The sequence below is a fragment of the Myotis nattereri genome (genome assembly GCF_964212035.1).
Source record: "Myotis nattereri genome assembly, chromosome: 16".
Classification (NCBI taxonomy): domain Eukaryota; kingdom Metazoa; phylum Chordata; class Mammalia; order Chiroptera; family Vespertilionidae; genus Myotis; species Myotis nattereri.
In genome coordinates, this window is record NC_138091.1 from 23525205 (window position 1) to 23552751 (window position 27547).

The window sequence follows — 27547 nt, forward strand, 5'->3', positions numbered from 1 at the left end:
TGGATCAGCAATTCCATTCCTAGGTATTACCCAATCAAAACATACATATGTACACACTAGAAGACAAGTACAAGAATGTTCCCAAAAGCATTATTCATAATAACCCTAAACAGAAAATAAACTCCATGTCCATCAATAGATGGATAAATACTATACTATCTAAAAAACAAAATCTGTGGTATTAAAAGTCAAGGGTGGAGGCATAGTCTGGGAAGGGGTTTGAGGTTTCTTCTGTGTAAATCCATTAAACTATATATTAACGATACATGCCCTTTCTTTATGCATGCTATACTAAATTTTTTTTTTTAAACCTCACCCAAGGATATTTTTCCCATTGCTTTCAAGAGGGTAGAAGGGAGAAAGGGATGGGGCAGGGGGAGAAACATAGATGTGAGAGATATCCATCAGTTGCCTCCTACACAAGCCCCAACTGAGGCCAGGAATTGAGGAGCACAGGCCGATGCTCTAACTGCTGAACCACACCTACCAGGGCTATACTACAATTTTTAAAAGATTAAGAATGTTCTGTAACTTGGCATAGATTTATCATATGTGGAATCTTACTCTGAGATAGAGCTTTTGGTTATAGTAGCAGGAATTCAAACTGGCCCAAGAGAAAAAGTATTGGTTTAAGGATCTAAAAAAATATATATGCCCCACTAGAACCAGAGATTCAAAAGCAATCAGTAGGTCTTTATCTTTCTCTTATTTCTGCTTTCTTTGGTTGGCTCTATTCTGTCAGGCAGCCAGACTCTCATTCTTTGCAACTCTGGAATTACCTCATCTTCACTATCAGCAATGCTAGTGGAAAACATCTTTTTAAGTTCTGTCAAATCTTAGAATTGGCCTAGCTTGAGTCACATACTTGGAGCCTATTCAGCCCCATTTGATCACTAGACTAAGAGTAGTTAAGGGTACTTTCCCAAGGAAAAATCACGGCACTGTTCCCAGAAAAGGTGTGAATGAATGTGAAAGGCAAAAACATCTATATATCTGGGGAAGGAGAAGAAACCCTTAATTTGTTGCTTCTCCCTGAATTACGCCAAACTTAGTTAATAAAAGTAATACTATTGTTCTGGCCAGAGTGGTTGCAAATCAACCTATGGACCTGGAAGTCACAGTTCCATCCCCAGTGAGGGCATGTACCTGGGTTATGGACTCCATTCCCAGTGTGGGGCATGCAGGAGGCAGCTGACCAATGATACTCTCTTATCATTGATGTTTCTATTTCTCTCTCCTCCTTTTCTTTCTGAAATCAGTAACAATATGTTTTTTTAAAAAAGTGAAAGAGTTGGCCCTCGAACACAAGGGTGAGGGGTGTTAAGGGCATCAATCTCTTGTACAGTCAAAATCCGTTTTAACTCCTGCAAAATTTAACTACTGGTAACCTACTGTTGACCAACCGGAAGCCTTACCAATAACATAAATGGAAAATTCACATATTTTGTATGTTATGTGCATTATATACCGTATTCTTACAATAAAGCTAGGGAAAGAAAATCATAGAGAAAATACATTTACAGCATTTATTGAAAAAATCTATATATAATCAGACTCACACAATTCAAACCTGTGTTGTCCAAGGGTCAACTCTATTATAGCTTTTGCCAGCTAAACCATCCAAGCTACTTTATGAGTCTTGGAACTACTTACTGTGAAAGGGAAATCGACAGCTTTTTACCAGATCCCTCAGACTAGTCTCTCCCTCCTACACTTATCTTGTATATTATGGTTAAATTAATCTTTCCAACATATGGCTCTAGTTTTAACAACCCTAACAAAGGAACCACATTCTCTTTCAAAGTTGAAGATTTTTAGCCTGCTACTCATGGTCTTCAATGATCTCACCCAAACTTTTTAATAGTTATATTATACTACAACCCTCTGTGCATGCTGAATTAATCCCCACCCAAGGATATTTTTCCATTGATTTTTAGAGGAGAGGCAGAGGGAGGGAGAGAGAAAAACATCTCTGTGAGAAACATTGATCAGTTGCCTCCCTTAGCACCGTGACTGGGGATCGAACCTGCAACCTTTTGGTGTATGGGAGAATGATCCAACCAACAGAGCCACCTAACCAGGGCAAATAGCACTTTCTTAATGGGAAGAATTGTTAGAAAACTATTTTCTCCATACCATTCATCCTTTTCCCATGAATAAATTATTTATAATACATTTTATTGATTTTTTACAGAGAGGAAGAAAAAGGGATAGAGAGTTAGAAACACTGATGAGAGAGAAACATCGATCAGCTGCCTCTTGCACACCTCCTCTTGGGGATGTGCCCGCAAGCAAGGTACATGCCCTTGGCCGGAATTGAACCTGGGACCTTTCAGTCCGCAGGCCGATGCTCTATCCACTGAGCCAAACCGGTCAGGGCTATAATATTTCATTTTAAATGGTAAATTTCAAAGACAGCATAGAGATTTCAGTTTTGACAGATAAATGAAAGTTGTAATAAGCTGTATATTTTAGAGCATATAAAACAATACATTCATAAATAGACACCTGGATCTTTAGCTAATATCATTTGGACTAAATGTCTCCATCTTTTCACACTTAGCTAAAACTGATTTATATACACAACCAATTTACTCACTTGTGAGGTCACAGAATTCAATGAAAGTAATTTTTAACGGTGGGGGAATGGGGAGCAATTGTGTACAAATGACATTTCTTTTAAAATTAGAGCATAAATTAGAAGTACAAACATATCACCATTTTTATTCTCATTTAAGCCAAATATGCTCAAGCTAATAAGATATATATCTGTCCATATTTTATATTTAATACAAATTTCAAAACATAAAGTATAACAATATTCTCTATGTTCAAATTCACTTAATTTTATAGGAAACACAATATTTATAAAATAAACAGCTCCTGCAACAAAACCAACATTAGGAGAGTTGCTTAAATTATCTTTTAATGGTTATAACAGAGCCAATTTTCCTCATAAAGTATCTACCAGGACGGGACTTAGCACACTCTTTAGGCTGCTTAAATACAACCAAGAATGTGGTATTGATATGTAAATATTATATATTGATTCAGTCAAGCATTTAAGAAAAAAAGACTGACTTTTGACTTAACCCTAAACAAATAATGAATTTTGAAAATGTATTTTACCACTATTAACACTCCTTTCATGTGTTCACACAGCATATTCCACCAAGTCAATCATCTTCTTTCTCAATATATGTCTTTGCATTAACCCGTGCCACATGCCTGGCCAAGTACCTGTCTCTAGCTGACATTACAGTTTCTTCATTGTTCCGTTTTGCAAACTTGTTCACAGTCTCGTGTGGCCTCTCTTGTTCTTTGCCCATCTCTTGGCATTCCTCAGTGGTTCTGTGTTTTGCGCCCGGTGATGTTTCAGAACTAGAGAGTTTCTCTGGGTTACTTTCTTTATCCTTTTCCACGTCTCTCATTTTATTGGATCTCTCCTGGTCAAGAAACCTATCCTTTGCCCTAGAATTCGGGCTGTTTTCCTTTCTGTCTCGCTTTCTTTCTGAAGATTGAACACTCATTTCTCGTTTTTCTCTATCTCTGTTTTCATATTTTTCTTTCCTTGCTTTCGTATGTTCTTCCTTTTCTTTGCTTTTCTCTTCCTTTTCTACTCCTTTCTCACTGTGTCGGTCATGATCATTTCGATGTCTCTCTCTTTCTTGTTCTCTTGTGGGATATTTCTGTCTGTCTTTCTCCCTTTTCCATTCTCTGTCATTTCTTTCTCTTTGGTCTCTTCCCCTCAGTTTATCTTCTTGTTCATGCCTCTTCCAGTGGGAATCTCTATGACTGGCATCTCTGTGCCTATGGGAATCTTTCTTTTCTTTTTGGTAATCACGGTCAGTATAATAGTTCTCCTGGTTCCTGAATTGTCTCTCTTGGTGCTGATCTTCCCGTTTCTCATGTCCTCTTGACTTGGAACTTTTTGTGTGGCTTTTGGTACCATGGTCTCTTTCTTCGCTAGATGACCGTGAGTGGGTTTGATTCCTGTGATGCCTGGAGTCATTCTTAGTGGTCTCTACGTTCTTTTCCCTTCTGCAGTTCACTTTATTATTTTCTTCCAGTTCATCATCCTCGCTGTTGTTAGCATCAAAGTCACTGTCTGCATCTGGGTTTTCCTCTACTTTCACAGTAGTTTGGAGAATGCATTTCTCAGACGGTATTCTGTTCTCTGAAGTTACTTCATCAGAATAACCCCTTGGTTTCTCTTCCTTTATCCCAGACCTATAAAAAGTAATATAACACTAAGTGCCACAGTATGATTTATAGTAAGCAAATGAAGTGTTCACATTTTTCTCAATATTTAAATCAATAAAACTGTAATTATATATGCATATTGATTATCCAAATGTAAAAAGATGCTGATGTCTATTTACCTTGTAAACACCTGCAAATTAGCATTTTCTAACAATTTAGAATATTTTCAATATTGGTAGAAGTGAAAAAGAAATAAGGCCTTTTGTATTGGACCACCAGAGCCTTTAGGCAGGGATCTGTATAAGGCCTTCATTTATCCTAAGCATAGACAAAGAATAATTGGGAAAAGAAAGACATATTCTGGATCTTAGTATTTTCACAATATGAAGTTTAAGTTGTGGCTCTTTGTTGGATTTTTATTTTTATTTCTATAAAAATTAAGAAGAGCCCTGCAAGCAGATGAAGATAAAATTTTTCACAGCAAAATGGTGGCAAAATCTAATTCAAAATATCACTAAATAAACCCTCTTATGATTAAAGAGGCACCAGCATCTTGAAATACTCCTTGGCACCTATCGCCACAAAATGAAAACATGTGAATCCATCCAACCATTACAAACAGCAACACTAAAATTGTTTCTATCATCTGAATTTTCCCAGTTGATAAGCATGGTTAATGAACCAACACATTCATTCTTATCACTTACTAATCATACTAATAGAGCAACAACTATGGTTCTCTAGGAGTTGCTAGTACAACTGTCTTGGCTAAGGTATTCACCACTAATTAGGAATTCTATTAGACTCTGAGGAGTGTAACTATTAAGTGACATTATGGAGTTTCATGGCTGGCCTCACAATTATTTCAGATGAAACTCTAATAATAGGAACACTAAATCTCAATCTTCAAATATACCTTCTTAGACTCATAAGTCTCATCAATTTTTAAATCAAAACCTGGCAGTTGGGGGGTGGGAAGTATAAACCTAATTCCCTCTCTTAATCCTTAATTCCATTCTCCTGCCTCCTTCCTTTCCCCAGCAACATAAGACTCAGATCCTCTTATCTGAATGTTTCTGTTCCCAAAAAGTGTATTTAAATACAAGTTTAGGACTAATTCTCCCTTTTACCTTCAGCTATATACTTATGATAAAACATTTTAGCATTCCTATTTAATCCTATATAAGGCTAATATGCAAATTGTCCCCTTGGGAGTTCGACTGACCGGGAGTTTGACTGCTTGCTATGATGTGTGCTGACCACCAGGGGGCGGCGCAAAATGAAGGAAGGCTCCAGTTGGCAGCCAGCAGCCAGGGGAAGGAAGGCCCCTGATCGCAGGCCAGGCCTAGGGACCCTACCAGGGCAAAATTTCATGCACCAGGCCTCTAGTACTTTATAATATTAAAAAAAATCCTCTAACTCTTATTTTCTAGAGCAGTACTAATAGAAATGTCTACATAAGTGGAAATGTCCATATCTGTACTAATATGGCAGCCACTAGTCAAATGTGGCAACTGAGTACTTGAATATGGCTGTTGTGGCCAAAGTTTTAAATGTAGTATTAAACAACCACACATGACTAGTGGCTACATACTGGATAGTGTATTTCTAGCCATTAAGATGTGAATTTTACATTTTATGGAAGCTAGGTCCTATTTATAAAAGTAAACCACATCTCTTTTTATATTCTACCTAAACATGTAAGTAGAATTATTGCAGAATCAACACAATGTTGAACTAAATATCTTTTAAATTAAGAAACTGTAAAATCCTAGCCATTCGTTTAATTAGGTCAGGTTTGGCTGACAAAACAATAAGCAGCCCAGCCAGCATGGTTCAGTGGTTGAGCATCAACCTATGAACCAGGAGGCCATGGTCCGATTCCTGGTTGGGGCACATGCCCTGACTTCGGACTCAATGCTCAGTAGGGGGTGTACAGGAGGCAGCCAATCAATGAGTCTCTCTCAGCACTGATGTTTCTCTTCCTCTCCCTTCCTCTCTGAATCAATAAAAATATATTTAAAAAAAGAACAACAAAAAAACAATATGCAATGCTGCAATTCTTATCTTGCAGCCGTTCTCAACCTGTGGGTTGCGACCATCGGAAAACACATAAAGCATATCAGATATTGACATTACGATTCATAACAGTAACAAAATTACAGTTATGAAGTAGCAACAAAAATAATTTTATGGTTGGGGGTCACCACAACATGAGGAACTGTATTAAAGGGTCGCAGCATTAAGAAGGTTGAGAACCACTGTTTCAGAGGGTTAAAATGATTCAACCACAGATCATGAACAGTATCTTTCTTTTAAATATTCCATATGCCACGTCTCACCTAACTTCACGAAAGCTGCATGTAGGGACTTCTTCTTCACCAACTGCTTGATTTAATAGATGCCTATAAAATCCACTGAGATCTTTCTGCTTGGTTACATCCAAACGTGCTAAGAGAAGGAAAGCAAAAGTGAGAATACAGGCAACAAGGCAAAAATGCAACTCAGTTTTATGGACATACAGTAAATAACATACACTGTGTGTAAACTATTCTCTAGATCAAGAGTTGGGAAATTAGCCCAGCCAGTGTGGGTCCATGGTTGAGCATCAGCCTATAATCAGGGGGTCACGGTTCAATTCCTGATCAGAGCACATGTCCAGGTTTCGGGATTGATTCCCAGTAAGGGGTGTGCAGGACGTAGCCTATCAATGATTCTCTCTCATCATTGATGTTTCTCTCTTACCCTCTCCCTTCCTCTCTGAAATCAATATTAAAAAAAAAAGTTGGGCCGGGACCAGTTTGGCTCAGTGGATAGAGCATCGGCCTGAGGACTGAAAGGTCCCAGGTTCGATTCCGGTCAAGGGCAAGTACCTTGGTTGCGGGCACATCCCCAGTGGGGGGTGTGCAGGAGGCAGCTGATCGATGTTTCTCTCTCATCGATGTTTCTAACTCTCTATCTCTCTCCTTTCCTCTCAAAAAAAAAAAAAAGTTGGGAAACTATAGCCTACAGGCCAAAGCTGCCTATCTTTGTAAATACATTTTTGTTGAAATGTAGCCCTGTTCATTTGTTTATGTATTGTCTAGGGCTGCTTTTGTGTTACAAAGGCAGAACTGAGCAGTTGGTACACAAAGTCTAAAAAGTTCATAATCTGGTGCTTTACGGAAAGTTTGCTGTTGCTCTAGAATTCAGCGGTTCTCAACCTGTGGGTCGCGACCATTGGAAAACACATATGGCATTTCAGATATTTACATTACGATTCATAACAGTAGCAAAATTACAGTTATGAAGTAGCAATGAAAATAATTTTATGGTTGGGAGTCACCACAACATGAGGAACTGTATTAAAGGGTCGTGGCATTAGGAAGGCTGAGAATCACTGCAATCTAGATGAACACACAGTAAATGCACAGACCAAGTCTTAGAGATTTGGTTTTCTTCCACTTAAAGTTGATGAGCACTTGCCAAATAAGCTATTTATAAGTACATATTTCACTCAAATCTTGAGAAATGACCATGAGTAGAAAACACTGAAGTAAAGCACTATGACTTTCTTTGGCCTTTGCACATCTTTGTTTTTTCTTGAATTAATGTTATTCTTTTTCTAAATGCCCAGCTGATGCTCCTTGGGTGATGTTACTCTTGTTTTTTTATCCCAGAAAATATAACTAGGATTTGAAACTCAGCTTACACTGCTTCTTAAGTGTCGTGGTATTATACCTTGTAATCAATGTTTTTACATTTGGAATCATTTTCCAAAGCAATGACTTGTAATGACCATAGTTTTAAACAAAATAGATATAAGTGAAAAGTCTAGTAGAAGTACTAGTTATTAAGAATACAACTACGTTTAGTAGAAATCTCCTGTTTTATGATAATACAACATAATATCATAACTTGTACCTTCAATTCCTATACATAAATTATGACCACAACATTATAATCAAAAAGTTCAGTGACAGAACAAACGGCTAACCACAGGGCAGAATTCTGCTGCTTGTTTCCTTCTACCCTTGCCCTCTTCCATTTCACCTTCGAGTGCAGCAGCCCTCTTCTCTCTTTCCTCCTCTTCAGCTCTCTCTTGCAGTTTTTTCTTATAAGCAGATGTCACAAATGCCTCTTTATCATCAAATTCTCCCTTTTCCATTTCTCGTTCTCTCTGTATTTTCTTTTCCATTCTTTTTTCCTGTTCCTTTTTTCTGATCTCAACTGCTTTTAGTAAGTTGTGAATATATTTGGGCTAGGGGGTAAAAAAAGATTATTTAGGAAAAAGTCAAAGATAATTGTCAATACTCTATTTTTTATCAAGAATTCATTTAAAAAATGAATAGTTCAAATAAACAGGCTTATCATCATTGCAAAAATCAATATAAATTTATTAGCAAGATTGAAATGAAAATTCTTTCCAATAAAAAATATTCACAGTGCTATTTTATCATTATTTTTAAAAATCTAAAACAAAGTAAATAATTTTTCCACCACTGTTTCTGTCACCATTTTTACTGGTATTGTTTTAATATTTCTTCAACAGATACATGAACGAGAAAGGTTCCTACTACCTTTTCACATTAGTTGTAATACGATTATTTAAAATAGTAGCTTTAACATAATTTTACACCACTACTTTATTTGTAGATACTGTAAGATGCAAAGATCCTTAAAAATCAGTCTGTGCTTATGAAAGAATAAGATAAAAATATGAACTTATTTTAATCCCCTTACCTTTTTTTTTTCAAAATAAAAATCTGATCATGATATGTGTAGATGATTCAGTTATGAGGTAAGAAGCAATAAAAAATAAGAGGATGATAAAATACAAGTAAACATGAACAAAAGCAGAACAAAAACTTTCTAAGAAAAATATTTCAAAAAATTATTTGCAAAGGTTTAAAAAAGCAAAAATGAAAATTTATAAAATTGTTAGGTATTTCACTTGTTCCTGTTGAATTAATGTAGGGCTTCTGGGTCCTAACTCAAATCTATAATATCTGAAGTAGAGGCACTTCACACTTCAAATGCCTAAAAGCTTTTTCTCAGACCATCTTCATGCTGAAATAAGGTTAAGATATACAATGCAGGTCAAGGTCAAAGAAAGTTTGTATTTTCAGCTACAAACCTTTCGGTCTTTTCCCAAAAGCAATTTAGGATTATTTTCTTCCTTTTTTTTCTGCATTTCATCATAAATACTATCATATTCATATACAGTGGAATCTTCTGCAAGGGCCTTCTGGATTTCCAGTTTGGTCTTTAAAAGAAAAAATTAAACATTTTTCAAAACTATGAACTAGCTAGCTAACAGCACAAAAAAGTGGAAGTAATTTTCTTGAGACAGAATCAGAAATCTATCAAAAATTTCTATCAATCACATTTTAAGACAAAATATATGAACATCAATTTTGGAGCCTGGCTGCCTGAATTAGAAGCTTGGCTCTATACTTACTGAGCTGTTTTTTTTAACCTTTAAAATTTCTAAAACCCAGAAATCAATGTAAATCAACAAACAACTATATATATAAAAGCCTAAGTGATCGAAAAACTGGTCAACCAGTGGCTATGATGTGCACTGACCACCAGGGGGAAAATGCTCAACACAAAAGCTGCTCCCTGGTGGTCAGTGCGATCCCACAGCCAACCTGCCGCGCCCCCCACCCATCCCCGCCTCCACACCCCTAGGCCAACCTGCCAGGCTGAGGGACCCCACACATGCATGAATTTGTGCACCGGGCCTCTAGTCCTAACATATTTTCAAAAACAGCCTGGCCAGCGTAGGCTGTTTTTGAACATTTACCTATGAACCAGGAGATCATGCTTCAATTCCTGGTCAGGGCACATGCCTGAGTTGCGGGCTTGATCCTCAGTCTGGGGCATGCAGGAGGCAGCCGATAGCCAATTGATGATTCTCTCTCATCACTGATGTTTCTATCTCCCTCTCTCTCTCCCTTCCTCTCTGAAATCAATAAAAAAATAGGAAAAAAACCGAGGGTCAAATTAATTTTTTTAAAAAATTTTTTTTTATTGCTTTCAGAGAGGAAGGGAGAGGGAGAGGGAGATAGAAACATCAATGATGAGAGAGAATCATCAATCAACTGCCTCCTGCATACCCCGACTGGGGACTGAGCCTACAACCAGGCATGTGCCCTTGACCAGAATCAAACTTGGGACACTTCAGTCCACAGGCCTACACTCTATTCACTGAGTCAAGCCAACTAGGGCTAAATTATTTCTTTATACATACCTATTCTGTTTTGTCTCAGCACCTAGATACCAAAACTGATACTTAAAAATGTGAGCTGAAATACCTACTTCACCAATTACATTTAAGTCACTCTTTGACCTTACCTGTTTCATTGCTTGCTTTTTAGCAGCTTCCCTCTGAAGGCTTTCACTCACGGAGGTCTAGAACACAGAAAAATGCTGTCATTGTTTAATACTTCTTTTCTAAAATTCTGGTTGGCAACTGGTTCCTTACTTAGCTTTAAAAATACAAAGGTAGTATTATGAATTGACATTATCAAGGCCTTTCTCCCACACTTTTGGAAACAAACGAATTTTCATTGTAACTTACCATATTAGGCTATATGGGGTACAAAACAGAATAGAACAGGACAAATGAGGTAACGGATTTTTTAGTCTCAACTTCAACTTTACTACTAAGTCAGTCAACTTCTATGGATTTCAATTTGCTTTGTGTGTTCATGTGAATGTGTGTGTACGTGTGTATTAGGTGGGGGTGGACTGGTCCCTTCCAACACTAAATTGGTATCATCCCCAGCAATAAAAAGCACATTATTTTAATATTCACCATTAAATATAGTATATCAAGCTTTTAGTATATATTTAAGGCTTATGGGCAGCCAAAACTATCTGAGATTATAATCATTCAATAAATATGTACTGAAATGCCTACCATATCTGGCATTGTTCTAGCTCCTGAAGATATCAGAAAAACAAGAACAGTCTTTGTCCTGAGAGATAAATGGTCTGAAAGGGAAGACAAATAACTAAAGAGATCATTATAATATAAATGTGATAAGCAACACAATATAAGGATAAAAAAGGGCTGTGGGAGCAAAGGGAAACAAAATGTATGAGAAATCAAGAAAGCCTTCCCTAAAGAGATATGACATTAGACCTGAATCAAAGAATTTAAGAGAAGGCAAGAGGAATACAATAGGAAATAGTAACCACATGGACAAAAGTAAGGTCTTACAGCTAAGAAAAGAAATATAATTAGCATACAAAGTGTTTCCTTAAAAGTATAAGGCTTTGTAAACATACTAACCAACACCAAAATGTACACTTTAACAGAGTAAATGTTGTGGTGTGTAAATTATCTTTAAAAAATAGTAATACTAGTAAATTTATTTTTAATTAAAAATATAAGCCTCAGCTCTAGGAGTATAGGACTGTTTTCAAATGTTTAGTATCAATTGGTGTTTCCTGTTTTCCACTACAACAAAGGTAACAAAATAAACAAATCTAATTCTAGTTCCCTAAAACCATGGAGATAAAGTTAATACACAAAGGCTATACAAGTAACAGAATACTTATTAAAAGAAGTGTATAGGCAGCCAGGCCAAGTGGCCCAGTTGGTTGAGTGTCATCCTGTGCACTGAAAGGTTGCCAGTTCCATTCCTGGTCAGGGCATGTAGGGAAGGCAACTGATGGATGTTCTTTTTTTCTCTCTCTCTCCCTACCTTTCTTGGATTTAAAAAAAAGTGTTTAAGCAAAGAACTACAGACATTTTAGATAGTAAATTGACTCCAACAAGAGGAAGAGAGGTTGGTAACAAAAACAGTATCCAACATTTACAGAGGCAGGTGCTACGCTAATTACTTGAGTATTACTATATTTTTCAATTAATAAAAATTTTAATTATGTGATATAACCCATTTTTCACTAGAGTATCAATTTTAAACATTAAAATATTAAATATGCTAATAAACATCTCATGAAATTCTTCTCAACATATTTTTATGTCTTTCCAATTCGTGTAAATGAACTATATATATATATATTTTTTGATCACTGAGTTAGTAATATCCTCAGGATTGACTAGAAGAGTAAGTCTCCAAATGCTGGACTTTTACTTCTTGTTTTTATTATTTGGCCCATCTCTCCTCTTCCAATCTGTCACAGTTCACCTGCTGTCACTTTAAAACTGGTTGCTTCAACCTGAACTTGAAAAAATAAAGCACAAGGCTGTTACTTTTTAATTTCATATAGTGTAGAATAAATAGGCAGACTGGGAAGGGCCTCTCCAACATCAAGTATACTTTGAGACATCTCAAGAGCTATGCTTCCATTTTTATAGTTGTTTAGAATGATAAGCCTGACCTTTGAAAAAAATCAGATGTTACTTCTTATAGGGTAAGTTCATAATGGAGGGAGTAGAGTAACTTTACATATCCTATTCAGAGACTTATATCCCTGAAGTTGCAATATCATCAGTGGATAAAGAGGCCACTCTAACCTAAGCTGAAAAATTCAGGGAGGATTATCTCCTTTTGAAGCTAATTCTCAGTTTTCTAACTGAGGGAACTGTGACAATGACTATTAAAGATGACTAAAGCCCAGCCGATGTGGCTCAGTGGTTAAGTGTCAACCTATAAATCAGGAGGTCACAGGGCACATGCCTGGGTTGCAGGTTCGATACCCAGTAGGGGGCATGCAGGAGACAGCCGATCAATGATTCTCATCATTGATGTTTCTATCTCTCTACTTATCCCTTCTTCTCTGAGATCAAAAAAAAAAAAAAAAAAGTACACACACACACAAAACAAGGGTGAAATTAAAGACATTGATGTTTTGTATGACAGTTTTCTCTGATGAAAAAACAAAGCAAAAAGTAGAAGCATAAAAGGAGTATAAAAAGGAGAGTAATTTTTGGATTGCTCATAAAGAAAACAATTCTTTAACAGTCACATATAGTGTAAGAGATGGATTAAAGGGAAAAAACTCAGAACATGGTTCTCAATATCCTTCCTATGTTGCATCAGTCAAAAATAGTAGAAAAACATTTCATAAGATTCAGTGAAAACATACTTACTATAATCAATGACACCTCTTACAATACACTTAGAAACCCAAACTTTATTTCCAAAAATATCATTAACCATGTTGGTAATAACTAGTGCACTTACAATCAACAGTCAAAGGTCTTGTAATCCTCCCTACAGAGGTCAAATTTTAATGAAATACACTTGGTATTTTCTCAAAAGACAAGCAACAGTTTGGCACCTAATATATAATCAAAATGACCAAGTCAGGTGTGCAGAGTCCCCAGTACAGACTTTATTAGAGTTCAGTTATAAATATACAATCTCTTGACATTGAAGATGTAGTTCTTGCAGATAAAGCCCAAAGGCAGGAAATGAATCTCCTCCCAAATGCTGCTTCTTATCTTTAAAGTAAACTCAAATTATTACTAAACTAATAAAGTAATTTTGTTTCAGAGAATGATCTGATCTATTTTATAAATCCAAGAATGAGATGGAGGATTATTGCTTTTTGTCTGACTACACACACTAAAACATGAAAATAAAGAAAGAACTTTTTTTAAATGATTTTTTATGGTAAAGTTAGATTAGGCAATATCAAAGACTGTCAATATATGAGGAAGATGGATATTGTTTTGGAAAAATAAAAGGTAATTTTTTAAAAATGTATTTTTATTGATTCAGAGAGGGAGAGGGAGAGATAGAAACATCAATGATGAGAGAATCACTGATCAACTGCCTCCTGCACGAACCCCACCGGGGATTGAGCCTGCAACCCAGGCATGTGCCTTGACTGGGAACCAAACCGTGACCTCCAGGTTCATAGGTTGATGCCCAACCACTGAATCACAATGGCCAGGCAAAAGCTAATTTTTTAAACAGCAAATTTTAAGGTAAAGCTTTTACTATCTTTGACTAATCAGAAATAAGTCAGTTAAAAATGATGAACAACTGGGTGCATTGAGATTGCATACAAATCAAATAAAAAGTATTTCAAAAATATAATTATAGTTGCCCTGGCCAGTGTGCTCAGTGGTTGGTGCATCCTCTCATACACCAAATGGTGGCAAGTTCGATTCCCAGTCAGGGAATTATACTTACTTGGATTGAGGGTTCAATCCCCCATTGGGGCATGTCAGAGGCAACTGATCGATGTTTCTCTTCCTAAAATCAATAAAATGTCTGTGTGTATGTATATATGTGTATATATATAATTATGGTCATTACTGCCTTCTTTACGGAATTTTAAAAAAAAGAAAATGAAGTTTATTTATAGAAACTGTTTCTAATGCAAGGGCTAAAACAGGCACTTCTAATGTAAAGTATATGGTAAAAAAAAAAAAGTTGATCATTTCTTTCAGTATTTGTGCTTTGTTGCAATCTCATTCTTAGTCCCTTTCTCAACCCAAACCTGCTCTACTCACATTCCTTCCCAACATAGTAAGTGGCAATTCTTCATGGAATTTTTCTAATATAATGGCCACAACACAAAATGGAGATTAAGATTCTATTTAAAAAAATAAAAAAAAGCCAGGCTACCAATTATAAATGTCAAACACAAAGTGGGATGGAGATAGCACATGAAACTTTCAGATGACTGATGAGTTATTGCATACAGAGAGGATACTTTTATTGTAGCAACATAGCTACCATTTATTACACTTCTACTCTGTGCTATGTGCTGTAGGATATACTACCTCTCATCCTTAAAATAAACTTTTATTAGATATTATAAAATACTTTTTAAGATACAGAACTGAAACTGAGATGTTCAACAACTCACTAAAGATCTTAAAGGTAGGAAAGCAATGCAAAGCTTCTGTCTTAAGCTGGCAAATTAATATGCTGAAGTCTCCTCCTCCTCCAAACCCTCAAAATGACAAAAAATAAATCCGTAATCATGCTAGAAAATAAGAAGGGCTATTTTGAATGGACTGGAACTTGAGGGAGATAAAAGGCAAGAAACTAAAATGCCCACAGAGGATGAATGTTATAAAAAGGTGGGAAAGGTTCCCAGAGCCCTACATGTACTGAATTAAGTGATACAAAGAGCAGAAGACAGAGAAGACAGATTAATTGGTTTGTGCAGCAATGCAAGTGGGTCTTTATATACTGCCTTCCTGAGAAAAGATATATAGCAGATTTCATTTCTGCTCCAAGTTGGAAATGTAAATACAGGATTAGAGACAGAAATCAATGAAACAGAATACAAATTCCAGAGAAACAGACCCACATACGTATGGAAATGTAATACATAATAAGTGAGCCATTATATCAGGGGAAGGCACAGAATGATAGTTCTCCATCATACTCAATATCCCTCTTTTACAGAAAGTATTTGTTAATATCCCTTTATCTATACTGAGATGAAATACATAGATTATATAAACCCTCTACACAAAAATTTTGAAATTATATATTTCTTCCTTCCATTCCATTTTGGATACATACATACATATATACACCTGAAGATATAAAAGGAAAGTAATTTGTATTAGAATAATATACTCTGTATTTCAACATGTAAATGCTCAACCATGTTAGAACACAGTAAATTCTCAGATTCTTCTACCATGGAGAAGCACTGTAACCACCATTAATGCTAAAGATACATATGCTGACTGCAGAGCTGGTGACTCAAGCACCACAAATGACACTGGTAACAGTGACCCAATTTTCTTAAATGGTAAATAAACTCTTGGTAAAGTTCCAAACAATGTAAGATATAATCGTCCCTCAATCTACAAGATAGTCAAATTAGGAGAAAATTTAGCCTGCGTTTTGCCATGCAAAACACAGTATTTTTAAAGATATTTTAAATATTATTTTATTAAAAATACTTCAATAAAAATAAAATGTGCAAAACATTTTGAGTTTCTGTGTAAAAAGAACTTAGGTCCTAGGCTCATAAAATTATAAACAGCTTTTCATTTGTATACATATTCAGAGGGATTTTACCTATATAGATGGGGAGAATATCTACCTACCATCACTGGCCCACATCCAAAATTGGTGTCAACAATACTCACTCCCAATAATTGTAAAAGCCAAAGCCACTCCACAAATTTCTTAATGGCTCTCTGGAAGCAGTAACACCCCTACTGAAAATTTTAAGGATGAGATTTAAAAAAAAAAATTTTTTTTTGAACAGAATATTCACTTTGCTGAAAATTAATAGTCCCTATAATAATAAAAGCATAATATGCTAAGTAGACCAGACAACCTTCCAGATGAAGCCACGGCGGCAGGGGCCAAGGCAGAGGCAGCCCCAGCCGCGGTAGGGGCCCGAGCCCCTTGCACAAATTTCGTGCATCGGGCCTCTAGTCTTAAAATATTAAGACACCAGATGACAGAATGTGTAATTTCACATGATAAAAACCATCTCTCTTTGAAGTTTGTCTGATCTTTGCTAATCCCCCAACTAACCCTTTTGCTATTAAAATTCCATTACAAACAAACTGCCTCTTAAAGGGAATCCTATATCAATAAAACCCTAATATGCAAATCGGCCGAACAGCGGAACCACCACCAGGGGGCAGATTCAACACGGCAGCACTAAGGAGCAGCAAGCAGGTGGACAGTAAGGAGCGAGGGGTCCCAGACTGCGAGAGGGTGCAGGCTAGGCTGAGGTACTCCCCCCCCCCAACCACACACAAATTTCGTCCACCAGACCTCTAGTATATTATAATGTTTAAAAGCATGAACTCGGAGGAGAACCAAGATGGCGGCATAGGTTAATGCCGGAGTTTGCTGCTTTGAACAACTACTTCAAAAGTGAAACTAAAAGACAGAACGGACATCACCCAAAACCACTGGAACGCTGGCTGAATGGAAGTCCTACAACTAGGAGGAAAGAGAAACGCATACGGACACTCAGAGGAGGCGCAGTGCTGAAGTCAAATTCTGAGGTGCGGAGTGCGCGCGCGGAGCGGGCTGGCGGCGGAGGGCGCGGTTGGCGTTTTCAATCGGGAGGGAGTCGCAGACTCTGAGCTCCAGATCCGGGCGAGTCTTTAGGGACCCAGACTCAAACGGGAGAAGCGGGACTGCCTGGCTTCGGTCAGAGCGAGTGCAGCTTTCTCTCCGAGCTTTGCAGCGGGTGCTGGGACTCAGAGAGGCAGAGCCCCTGGGGACAGGACTGAGAGCCGCCATCACTGCTCTCTCCGGCCCACCCTGTTGATCCTGTGCGACCCGCCCCGCCCAAGCCCTGCACAGAGGCATTTGCCGGATAGCCTCAGGCAAAGGCTAGATTAGCACCTCCCTAGAGGACAGAAGTTATCTCACTGCTGACACAGCTGATTCTCATAGCCACTTGGCCTGGAGGTCAAACCCTCCCTGGAATTAGCTACAAGATTTAACTATAAGACTGCGCACAAAGACCACTAGGGGGTGCACCAAGGAAGCATAACAAAATGCGGAGACAAAGAAACAGGACAAAATTGTCAATGGAAGATCTAGAGTTCAGAACCACACTTTTAAGGTCTCTCAAGAACTGTTTAGAAGCCGCCGATAAACTTAATGAGATCTACAAGAAAACTAATGAGACCCTCGATGTTATATTGGGGAATCAACTAGAAATTAAGCATACACTGACTGAAATAAAGAATATTATACAGACTCCCGACAGCAGAACAGAGGAGCGCAAGAATCAAGTCAATGATTTGAAATGCGAGGAAGCAAAAAACACCCAACCGGAAAAGCAAAATGAAAAAAGAATCCAAAAATGCGAGGATAGTGTAAGGAGCCTCTGGGACAGCTTCAGGCGTACCAACATCAGAATTATAGGGGTGCCAGAAGATGAGAGAGAGCAAGATATTAAAAACCTATTTGAAGAAATAATGATAGAAAACTTCCCTCACCTGGTGAAAGAAATGGACTTACAGGTCCAAGAAGCGCGGAGAACCCCAAACAAAAGGAATCCAAAGAGGACCACACCAAGACACATCATAATTAAAATGCCAAGAGCAAAAGATAAAGAGAGAATCTTAAAAACAGCAAGAGAAAGAAACTCAGTTACCTACAAGGGAATACCCATACGACTGTCAGCTGATTTCTCAACAGAAACTTTGCAGGCCAGAAGGGAGTGGCAAGAAATATTCAAAGTGATGAATACCAAGAACCTACAACCAAGATTACTTTATCCAGCAAAGCTATCATTCAGAATTGAAGGTCAGATAAAGAGCTTCACAGATAAGGAAAAGCTAAAGGAGTTCATCACCACCAAATCAGGATTATATGAAATGCTGAAAGGTATCCTTTAAGAAGAGGAAGAAAAAGGTAAAGATACAAATTATGAACAACAAATATGCATCTATCAACAAGTGAATCTAAGAATCAAGTGAATAAATAATCCGATGAACAGAATGAACTGGTGATTATAATAGAATGAGGGACATAGAAAGGGAATGGACTGACTATTCTTGGGGGGGAAAGGGGTGTCGGAGATGCGGGAAGAGACTGGACAAAAATCGTGCACCTATGGATGAGGACAGTGGGTGGGGAGTGATTGCGGATGGTGGGGCGGGAACTGGGAGGAGGGGAGTTATGGGGGGAAAAAAGAGGAACAAATGTAATAATCTGAACAATAAAGATTTAATTAAAAAAAAATAAAAATAAAAATAAAAAAAAATAAAATAAAATAAAATAAAAGCATGAACTCTGGAATCAGGTAGATCTTCTGGGTTCAAACTCTATCTCTATTACTTAAGTGCTCTGTGTGTGATATAGACCAATTTCTGCAATTTCCTATTACCTTAGTTTTCTTAGATGTAAAATCTCTCCTTTTCTTTTACTATCTTCCCTTTTAGCTTCAACATGCACAAATTGCCTCTATTTTAAGAAAACAACAAAAAATTACACCAACTGTCATTATTCCTTCAACTATCATCTCTATCTCTTTCCCTATCTTCCCTATCAAACTCTTTTAAAATAAGACCATGAATTAAATGAATTAATGATCAGATAATAGAATAAGAGATGCAAAGGGAGGCTGCAGAGCTTTTTCCTAAGAAAATGATGATGACTGAAACACCTTTACAGCTAATAAATAAACTGGAAACAGTGAGCAACAGAAAAGACATAACTGAAATACTGATAAAGGTTTATTTAACATAATCATGGTTAATGTCGAGCAAGAGACAAATATTGAGTAATTTCCCTAAATATCTGTTTAACTGTATCATTCTACCTACCCAGGTCTACTTGTTCTCGGTCTTTGTCATTTTCTAAATTAACATTTAATTTACTTATCTGTTAGGCTAACTATGTATCACCTCCCTTCCTCCCACTAGCATGTTAAGTTCCACAAGGGCAGTCGCTTTGTTTTTGTTCAACTGGCACAGAGCAGGGAATCAATATTTGTTGAATGAACTAATGAATAAATGCAAGATCTGAAGACAAAGATACTCCTCCAAAATGATAACCCACCAAGTGGGTCAGAAAAAGTATTCTGATGCAATGATAAATTTCTATGAAATGAAAAGCAGTAACAGATATAACTTAAAGGCACTGACAGATGTAACTTAAAGGACATAAAGATAAAATTAAAGGATATAAAGAAAATATCAGTTGTCCAAGCCAATTTAAAAAAATTATCTAGAAGATTTAAAAAACTAAAATACTGTACTTCCTCATAAGAATATCCAGTGCAAGAGAAAATGACTAATGTCTACAAGATACTGAAATAAATTGTTATCCCAGAAATACTACATTCATGCAAGTAGATATTTAGGTGATAAAAGGAACAGGCATCCTGGCAATGTGGCTCAGTGGATTGAGCATCATCCTGTGTACCAAGAGGTTACTGGTTCGATTCCCAGTAGGAGGTAGCCAATGGGTGTTTCTATCTCTCTTCCTCTCCCTTCCTCTTTCTAAAATATCAATAAAAAGACTTTAAAAAAAAGAGAAAGCAACAGGAAATCATTCCTTAAAAATCAAGAACTTAAGAAATAATGCTCCTATGAGCACGTTAAAAAACTGTTCAACAATGAAATTAAGCCAAAAATCTCAAAAATGGAAAGCACTGGTAAAAGAACTAGTAGAGTGCAATGAATCAAATTAAATAAAAACAAGTATTACAGAAATGCAAGGATGGTTTAATTTCAAAAAATTAACATGAATAGATACTAAAAATATTAAAATTTAATTTTATGATAAAAAAATTCTTGGTAAGCTAGAAATAGTAGTAAAACCTTATAGCAAACATTGCGATTGTGAAACTTTATATAAGCAACTCCCATTAAAGTCAGGAATATAACAACATTGTTTCCATCACTGCTTCTATTTATATCACTAGAGGACTAGTGCACGAAATTCGTGTGGGGGTGGGTGGGGGGTGGGAAGGGTCCCTCAGCCCATCCTGCACTCTCTTGCAATCCGGGACCCTTTGGAGGATGTCCACCTGCCAGTTTAGGCCCGATCCCATAGGAATCTGGGGCCGCTGGCTCCTAACCGCTCGCCTGACTGCATGATCACCCCTAACCACTCTGCCTGCCTGACTGCCCCTAACCGCTTGCCTGCCTGATTGCCTCTAACTGCTTGCCTGCCTGCCTGATTGCCCCTAACGTACCTATAAATAAATGTAACAAAAGATGTAAGTGAATTTTATGGAAGAAACTAGAGGCCCAGTGCATGAATTTGTGTACAGGTGGGGTCCAGCTGGCCCGCCCCAATCGGGGCCAACTGGGGGGAGGGGCTGTGGGCGGTTGGCTGGCCAGCCCCGCCCCCTGGTCAAACTCCTGGTCGAGGGGACAATTTGCATATTAGCCTTTTATTATATAGGATTATAAAGCTGTATTAAAAGATATATAAAACACCTGAGCAAATAAACATGAATCTTTATAAATGAGAAGACATATAAATTCTCTAATCTATAAATTCCAACTCCAATAAAAATCCTTACAGTTTTCTTACTAAGAATAACAATTAATTCAGTAAGAATTTTGTGTTTTTAACTTGTCCTATTTCCATCGTCCCCTCCTGAGAGTCATGGTACCTAAAACAGCAGACCACAAACATAGTAGAAACCAGCAGTCTGGCAGCCACTGGAGAGGGTTAAGAGTTCCTTCAAAACAGCTATCCTGGAGAATTATTACTGGACTTCCACGGTGGTTCCCTGGAAGACGCCACTCACAAGGCTGTCTTTATTTGACAGAGCTGCCAAGTAAAACAGGCTTTTCCCTGGGGGGGTGTCTGTCAAAAACAATCAAAGACAATTGTTGAGCATCAGGGCTGCCTGAGGCAGTGGATAACAGTTTTAACAAGTGAGGCAAAAAACAGGCTAACCAAAAAGCTTTAAAATTAAAGCTGAAGAATAAGCCTCCTATGCAGTGGTTGCAACTGCTGGTTTAAGGAAACCCAGGGTTTTGAAAGCTCTGGGGCTCATGAATGCAACAGACATACAAAGACCTTTATGCATGATCAGGAAAGACCTGAGATGGTCCTAAACTCTCCTTTGAACTTGAGACTGTGCAAGCAAGAAGTGAAGGCTAAGGCAAAGTTATAAAATACCTGGCTGAATATTGAAGGCATGTCTTAACATGAGCAGACCCCTTTGGCAGACTGGAGACTTATTAGTTGCAAATATTTAGGGGAATTTCTGTCAAATTATTAACTGACCACTAATCTAACCAACAAAAAATACAAACTAAGATTTAGTACAAAAAAGTCACCAACAAAAATTGGTGACCCCTCCCCCTCCTCCCCTCCTTCTCCCATCCACACTCTCTAAAAAATCAATGGAAAAATATCCTCAGGTGACGATTAACCAAAAACAAATAAATAATAAAAATTAAAAACCAGAATGAAATAGCTGTCCAGGGCAGAATGTGGGCAAGTAGACTGACTGCAAAGGGGCATGAAAGAACTTTCAGGGGGGAGGGGAATGCTCTACATCAGTAATGCCGAACCTATGACACACGTGTCAGAGGTGACACGCAAACTCATTTTTTTGGTTGATTTTTCTTTGTTAAATGGCATTTAAATATACAAAAGAAATATCAAAAATATAAGTCTTTGTTTTACTATGGTTGCAAATATCAAAAAATTTCTCTATGTGACACAGCACCGGAGTTTAGTTAGGGTTTTTCAAAATGCTGACACGCCGAGTTCAAAAGGTTTGCCATCACTGCTCTACATCCTCAGTGGGGCATATACATTTGTCAAAAGCCATCAACCTATATACTTAAAAGCCACATATTTTATTACATGTAAATTATATCTCAATTTTTTTAAAGGTGAACCATCTAGAATAAATTTTAATAGAAAACAAGAAACAAATATGTTAAATTACCTACCTATGCTTTTACACAATTAGTAAAAATTGAAAGAGAAGTAATTTTTCTGCCAGAACAAAGCCAGTACCAGTATAACTGATGTAAAGGTCTTTTAGAAATATAGAAAATGACTTAAGTATTACATAAGCACACATTTGGGGTTGCTTCTACTATAAACTGTGGATTTCACAAGAAAACAGTATTGGCTGCTAAAATATAAAATGTTCATATTATATGTACTAGAGGCCTGGTGCATGAAATTCATGGATGGGTAGGATCCCTAGGCCTGGCCAGTGATTAGGGCCAATCGGGGCTTTCCAGCTGCCTGCCAGGGCCTTGCTTCTCCAGCTACCGGCTGCCAGCTGAGGCCTTCCTTTGTTCCGCGCTGCCCCCTGCCCCCTGGTGGTCAGCGCACGTCATAGCGAGCGATTGAACTCCTGGTCGAGCTCCCAAGGGGACATTTTGCATATTTGCCTTTTATATATATAGATTATTGTAGTACTATCTATGGTAACATTACACACTACCATAATTGTAACTGAGCAATTACATTTAGTAGAGACTGAATAACCACAAACATAGTTTCCTAAGAAACTACTTTACCAATAAAACTTTCTAGGAAATTGGTGACTTCGCAATAGTTTATTTTCAGGGTGGTTTACACACACAATTTTGTTACATCAGCATTAGCTGTCTAAAATGACTGTGTAACTGCTTAAAGATAAGTGAAGTTTGTAGCTTTGGGGGGGATCAGATTATTCATGTATCATTTATGAAGAACACCAGTGGAGCTTCTTTCTTTATTCCTTTTGATAATTCTGTAAATTACAATATACTCCAGATACACTGTATTGACAAACAACTAAGACAAGCAAAGACATCAACTTCACACTTTAATTTTAAAAAACATACATATTTTCAACAATTTGGTAGAAAAACATAAGTTCCCTTACCTCATCATCATCAGAATCATTCCCAAACACTGATGGTTTTTGCAAAACCGGGTGCAACTTCTGTGCTTTCTTTGGCAAAATAAGCCCATACCTGCATTTTTTTTTTTGAAATAGAAATTACACCATTATATTTAAACGTTAAAACATAATACATTCACTACCTCTTCCAGATGGAGCTACCAAGTCAAAACACGTCTATGAACACGCAAGTTTCCGATCTTCAGGCGTCTCAAAGTTCTAAGGTGCTAAGATTTTATAACTGTTCCTCTAAGTCAGTGGTTCCTAATGCCTAATGCCGCGACCCTTTAATGCAGTTCCTCATGTTGTGGTGACCCCCAACCATAAAATTACTTTCGTTGCTACTTCGTAATTGTAATTTTGCTACTGTTATGAATCGTCATGTAAATATCTGATATGCAGGATGTATTTTCATTGTTACAAATTGAACATAATGAAAGCATAGTGATTCATCACAAAGACAATATGTAATTATATATGTGTTTTCCGATGGTCTTAGGCGACCCCTGTGAAAGGGTCGTTCGACCCCCAAAGGGGTCGCGACCCACAGGTTGAGAACCGCTGCTCTAAGTGATTAGTTGCAGGCACAAATACCATTTTAATCCAAGAAGGGAAGTAACTGAAGAGTACAGAAATGATTTAGATGGTAAAATGCGACTAAGGTTTTTAATAGAACATGTTAGTGGAAAGCTCAGTTCATGTCCATTAAAAATAAAAACACTCAATTATCTTTTAGTCTAACAAGAGTCAAGAAAGTAAATCCTCCCCCCCGCCCTTACTGTGCACTGACACCGTTTTACAGAAGTTATTGATCGGATAATATCACCCACACTTTCTCAAAAGGTTACATTAACTGAAAAACCCGAGTAGCCACAGGGTAACTTCTCATGACACCTCATGAGGCTCCCTCGCTTTGTATTGGAGTATCTGAGCGCACCATCCCATCAGAGGCAACTCACTCGGTTTCTCCCATTTTGGCCTTTAAGATGCAGCGATCCCAGAAAGCCACATGAGAAGCACGGATTATCCATCAAACGTTAAAACTTGCAAGAACGTACAACATTTGTCTCCTGCGGCACCGCAAACCCCAAGTCCCTCTATGCCTACCCTTTTCTGTGGTTTCTCAGCACATTTTCCTACAACCAGAAGGGACGGCGGGAACCAGGGCTTGAGCTGCAAGAACAAGGCCCGCTAAGGAAGCCAGGGGTGGTCTCTTCTCACTGCCCCTCAAGGCATCCAAACGGGGAGAAACTCAAGCGCGGGGTAGGAAGCAAGACTGAGGGGCCTCAGACCGAGCTTTTGGAAAATAGAAAAGTCTCGCTCTCTGCCCCTCAGCCTAACTTCCTTTATTTCCTCACAAGTTTCTCCCTCAAACTTCGGGCTTCCTTCCATCCTGGAAAATATGGGGGGGGGGGAGGGGAGTGTGTTCCTCAGGATTTCTCGCTTTTCCCGTCTCTATCCCTGACGAGACAGCCCCTTCACTTCCAGCGCGCTTTGACTCCTCGGCCAAAGGCACAGTCGCCGTGGTTTCTCACTCCCCAGCCTAACCCTAACTCCCGCATCACTCACTGCCTGCCCGGAATCGCCATCTTGCTCCGGTCTCCGCTGAACGTGGCTGACGCCGACGTGACGCTGACGCAGACGCTGACGTAGTCACGTAAACTCTCGCGCGACTTTGGGCGACCAGGAATCCGCGGAGCCCTAGCCGCTGCGTCTGTTTGGAGTGGATTCAAACGCTGCTTTGGAATCTTCTAGTCCCTTGGTCTTCGGTTTAATTTGCAAACCGACTGCTTCGAAATCAGTGGGAAGAAAAGAATGACAAAATTCTAGGCCAGTGGTTCCCATGGTCCCGGGACCAGCAGGTTAGCATTATCCGGGAATTTGTTAAAAATACAAAATACAACCCTAACCGGTTTGGCTCAGTGGATAGAGCGTCGGCCTGTGGACTGAAGGGTCCCAGGTTCCATTCCGGTCAAGGGAATGTACCTGGGTTGCGGGCACATCCCTAGTAGGGGGTGTGCAGGAGGCAGCTGATCGGTGTTTCTAACTCTCTATTCCTCTCCCTTCCTCTCTGTAAAAAATCAATAAAAAATATATTTAAAAAAAATTTTAAAAAATACAAAATACAAATTAACGGGTCCTATCCCAGAGCTACTGAATCAGGAACTCTGGGATGGGGCCCAGAAATGAGTTGTTCAGTATGAGTACTTTGGGCTCAGGGTAATTTGGCAGAAGGTGAAAATCTATATCTTCATAGTGTCTCATAGAACCAGATTGCTAAATAATACCGTGGTACCAATGGGTATAGGAATCAAAATCATATACCATACTCTTTTTTAAAAAAAAATTCTAGTCATATTAACTGTGGATCCACTCACTCTTGGCCCATTCCAAACTAGTCTTATTGCAGCCGAAAAATCTTTCAATTTCTACAGAGGGATGTTTAAGTCTCCAACTAGATTTGTCTATTTCTTTTAATAAGTTTCTGTTTCAAGTATGTTGAAACATTTAGGATTATTATGTCCTCTTGCATTGACCCCTATACCATTAAAAAAATAACCCCCTTCCCCCCCTGTAAAATCTTCATATTTATTCCATAATAATGGAATCTCTCCCACCATCATCAGTTTATTCTCAAAAACTGGATCGCAGTGCCATTACTTTGACTTAACGACCTTCTCTCAAACATGACTGATAAGAAAAGGCAATGGTACTAATGATTCGTTCAGATGCCAGTATACATCTTTAATTTATCACAGTTTACCTTCAAGTAAAAATATATCACTTCATTTATAGTATAAAAAAACTTTATAGCCCTGGCTGGATAGCTCAGTTGATTTGGATTGTCTACCAGTGGTTCTCAACCTTCCTAATGCCGCGACCCTTTAATACAGTTCCTCATGTTGTGGTGACCCCCAACCATAAAATTACTTTCGTTGCTACTTCATAACTGTAATTTTGCTACTGTTATGAATCGTAATGTACATATCTGATATGCAGGATGTATTTTCATTGTTACAACTTGGACATAATTAAAGCATAGTGATTAATCACAAAAACAATATGTAATTATATATGTGTTTTCCAATGGTCTTAGGCGACCCCTGTGAAAGGGTCGTTCGACCCCCAAAGGGGTCGTGACCCACAGGTTGAGAACCGCTGGTCTATAACATACAGTGTCATTGTTACTTGTAAGCTATGGAGAAAGAGTCAATAAAAATTCAACTATTCAAGTCTAGGTTTCTGAATTAGAAGTAAATATAAGTAAATCTATCTAGTCCAGCAGTTTTCAACTGGTCTGTTGCAAGGATTATTTTTAAAATATATTTTTATTTCAGGGAGGAAGGGAGAGGGAGAGATTGAAACATCAGTGATGAGAGAGAATCATTGATCGGCTGCTTCCTGCAGGCCCTCCACTGGGGATCGAGCCCACAACCCCGGGCATGTGCCCTTGACTGGAATCAAATCTGGGACCCTTCCGTCCGCAGGCTGACACTTTATGCACTGAACCAAACCAGCTAGGGCTGTCGCAAGGATTTTTAAAACATGCAGTATCTGACACTAAGTCATCAACTGATGTGCTGTAGCACACAGGTTTTAAAAATTCTTGTGGCACACTTACTGAAAATCACTTTAGTCAAACAGATTTAAATATAAATCGGTATCTAAACTTTCGTTAAGTATAAGAAATATCTTCACTAAAAAGTAAGTTCTATGCCCTACTGGCGTGGCTCAGTGGTTGAACGTCTACCTATGAACCATGAGGCCTCCATTCGATTCCCGGTCAGGGTACAAGACCGCGTTGCAGGTTCCATTCCCAGTGTGGGGTGTGCAAGAGGCAGTTGGTCCATGATTCTCTTTCATCATTGATGTTTTTATCAACCAATCTGCCTTGCTAGTTGTTTAACTTTACAGTAATTTCCAAAAGACTGAATGCATGATTATTAGCCTAGGAAAGGGTGGAAAGTGTTAGTGAGGTGTCTGGGGTGCTGGCAAGGGTAGTAACCCCACCCTGTCTCTTCCTAGTTATTGTGACCTAGGTAACTTACTCACTCTTAGAGACTTTCTCATTTATAAAATGGAGATAATAACCTGCCTATCTTAC

The 27547-nt window shown here is 38.1% G+C and overlaps 1 protein-coding gene across 1 annotated transcript; it reads right to left on the reverse strand.

Moving 5' to 3' along the window:
- Positions 1 to 1511: 1511 nt before the first annotated feature.
- NSRP1 (nuclear speckle splicing regulatory protein 1) lies at positions 1512 to 25147 on the reverse strand. Its single transcript, XM_081109556.1, has 7 exons — positions 25012 to 25147; positions 23425 to 23515; positions 10543 to 10599; positions 9320 to 9448; positions 8236 to 8443; positions 6546 to 6654; positions 1512 to 4230 (listed from the first exon to the last, which is right to left on the reverse strand). The coding sequence occupies exons 1-7, from the start codon at positions 25029 to 25031 to the stop codon at positions 3177 to 3179; spliced, it is 1668 nt and encodes a 555-aa protein (XP_080965682.1). The 5' UTR covers positions 25032 to 25147; the 3' UTR covers positions 1512 to 3176.
- Between the last annotated feature and the right edge of the window lie 2400 nt (positions 25148 to 27547).

Coding starts and splice junctions, on each gene's coding strand:
- NSRP1 (XM_081109556.1), bottom strand. CDS start 25,031: ATGGCGATTCCGGGCAGGCA. Junction 10,600..23,424: donor ATGATTCTGATGATGATGAG/GTAAGGGAACTT, acceptor TCTGTGTTCTAG/ACCTCCGTGAGTGAAAGCCT. Junction 8,444..9,319: donor TTTTGGGAAAAGACCGAAAG/GTTTGTAGCTGA, acceptor TTTACCCCCTAG/CCCAAATATATTCACAACTT.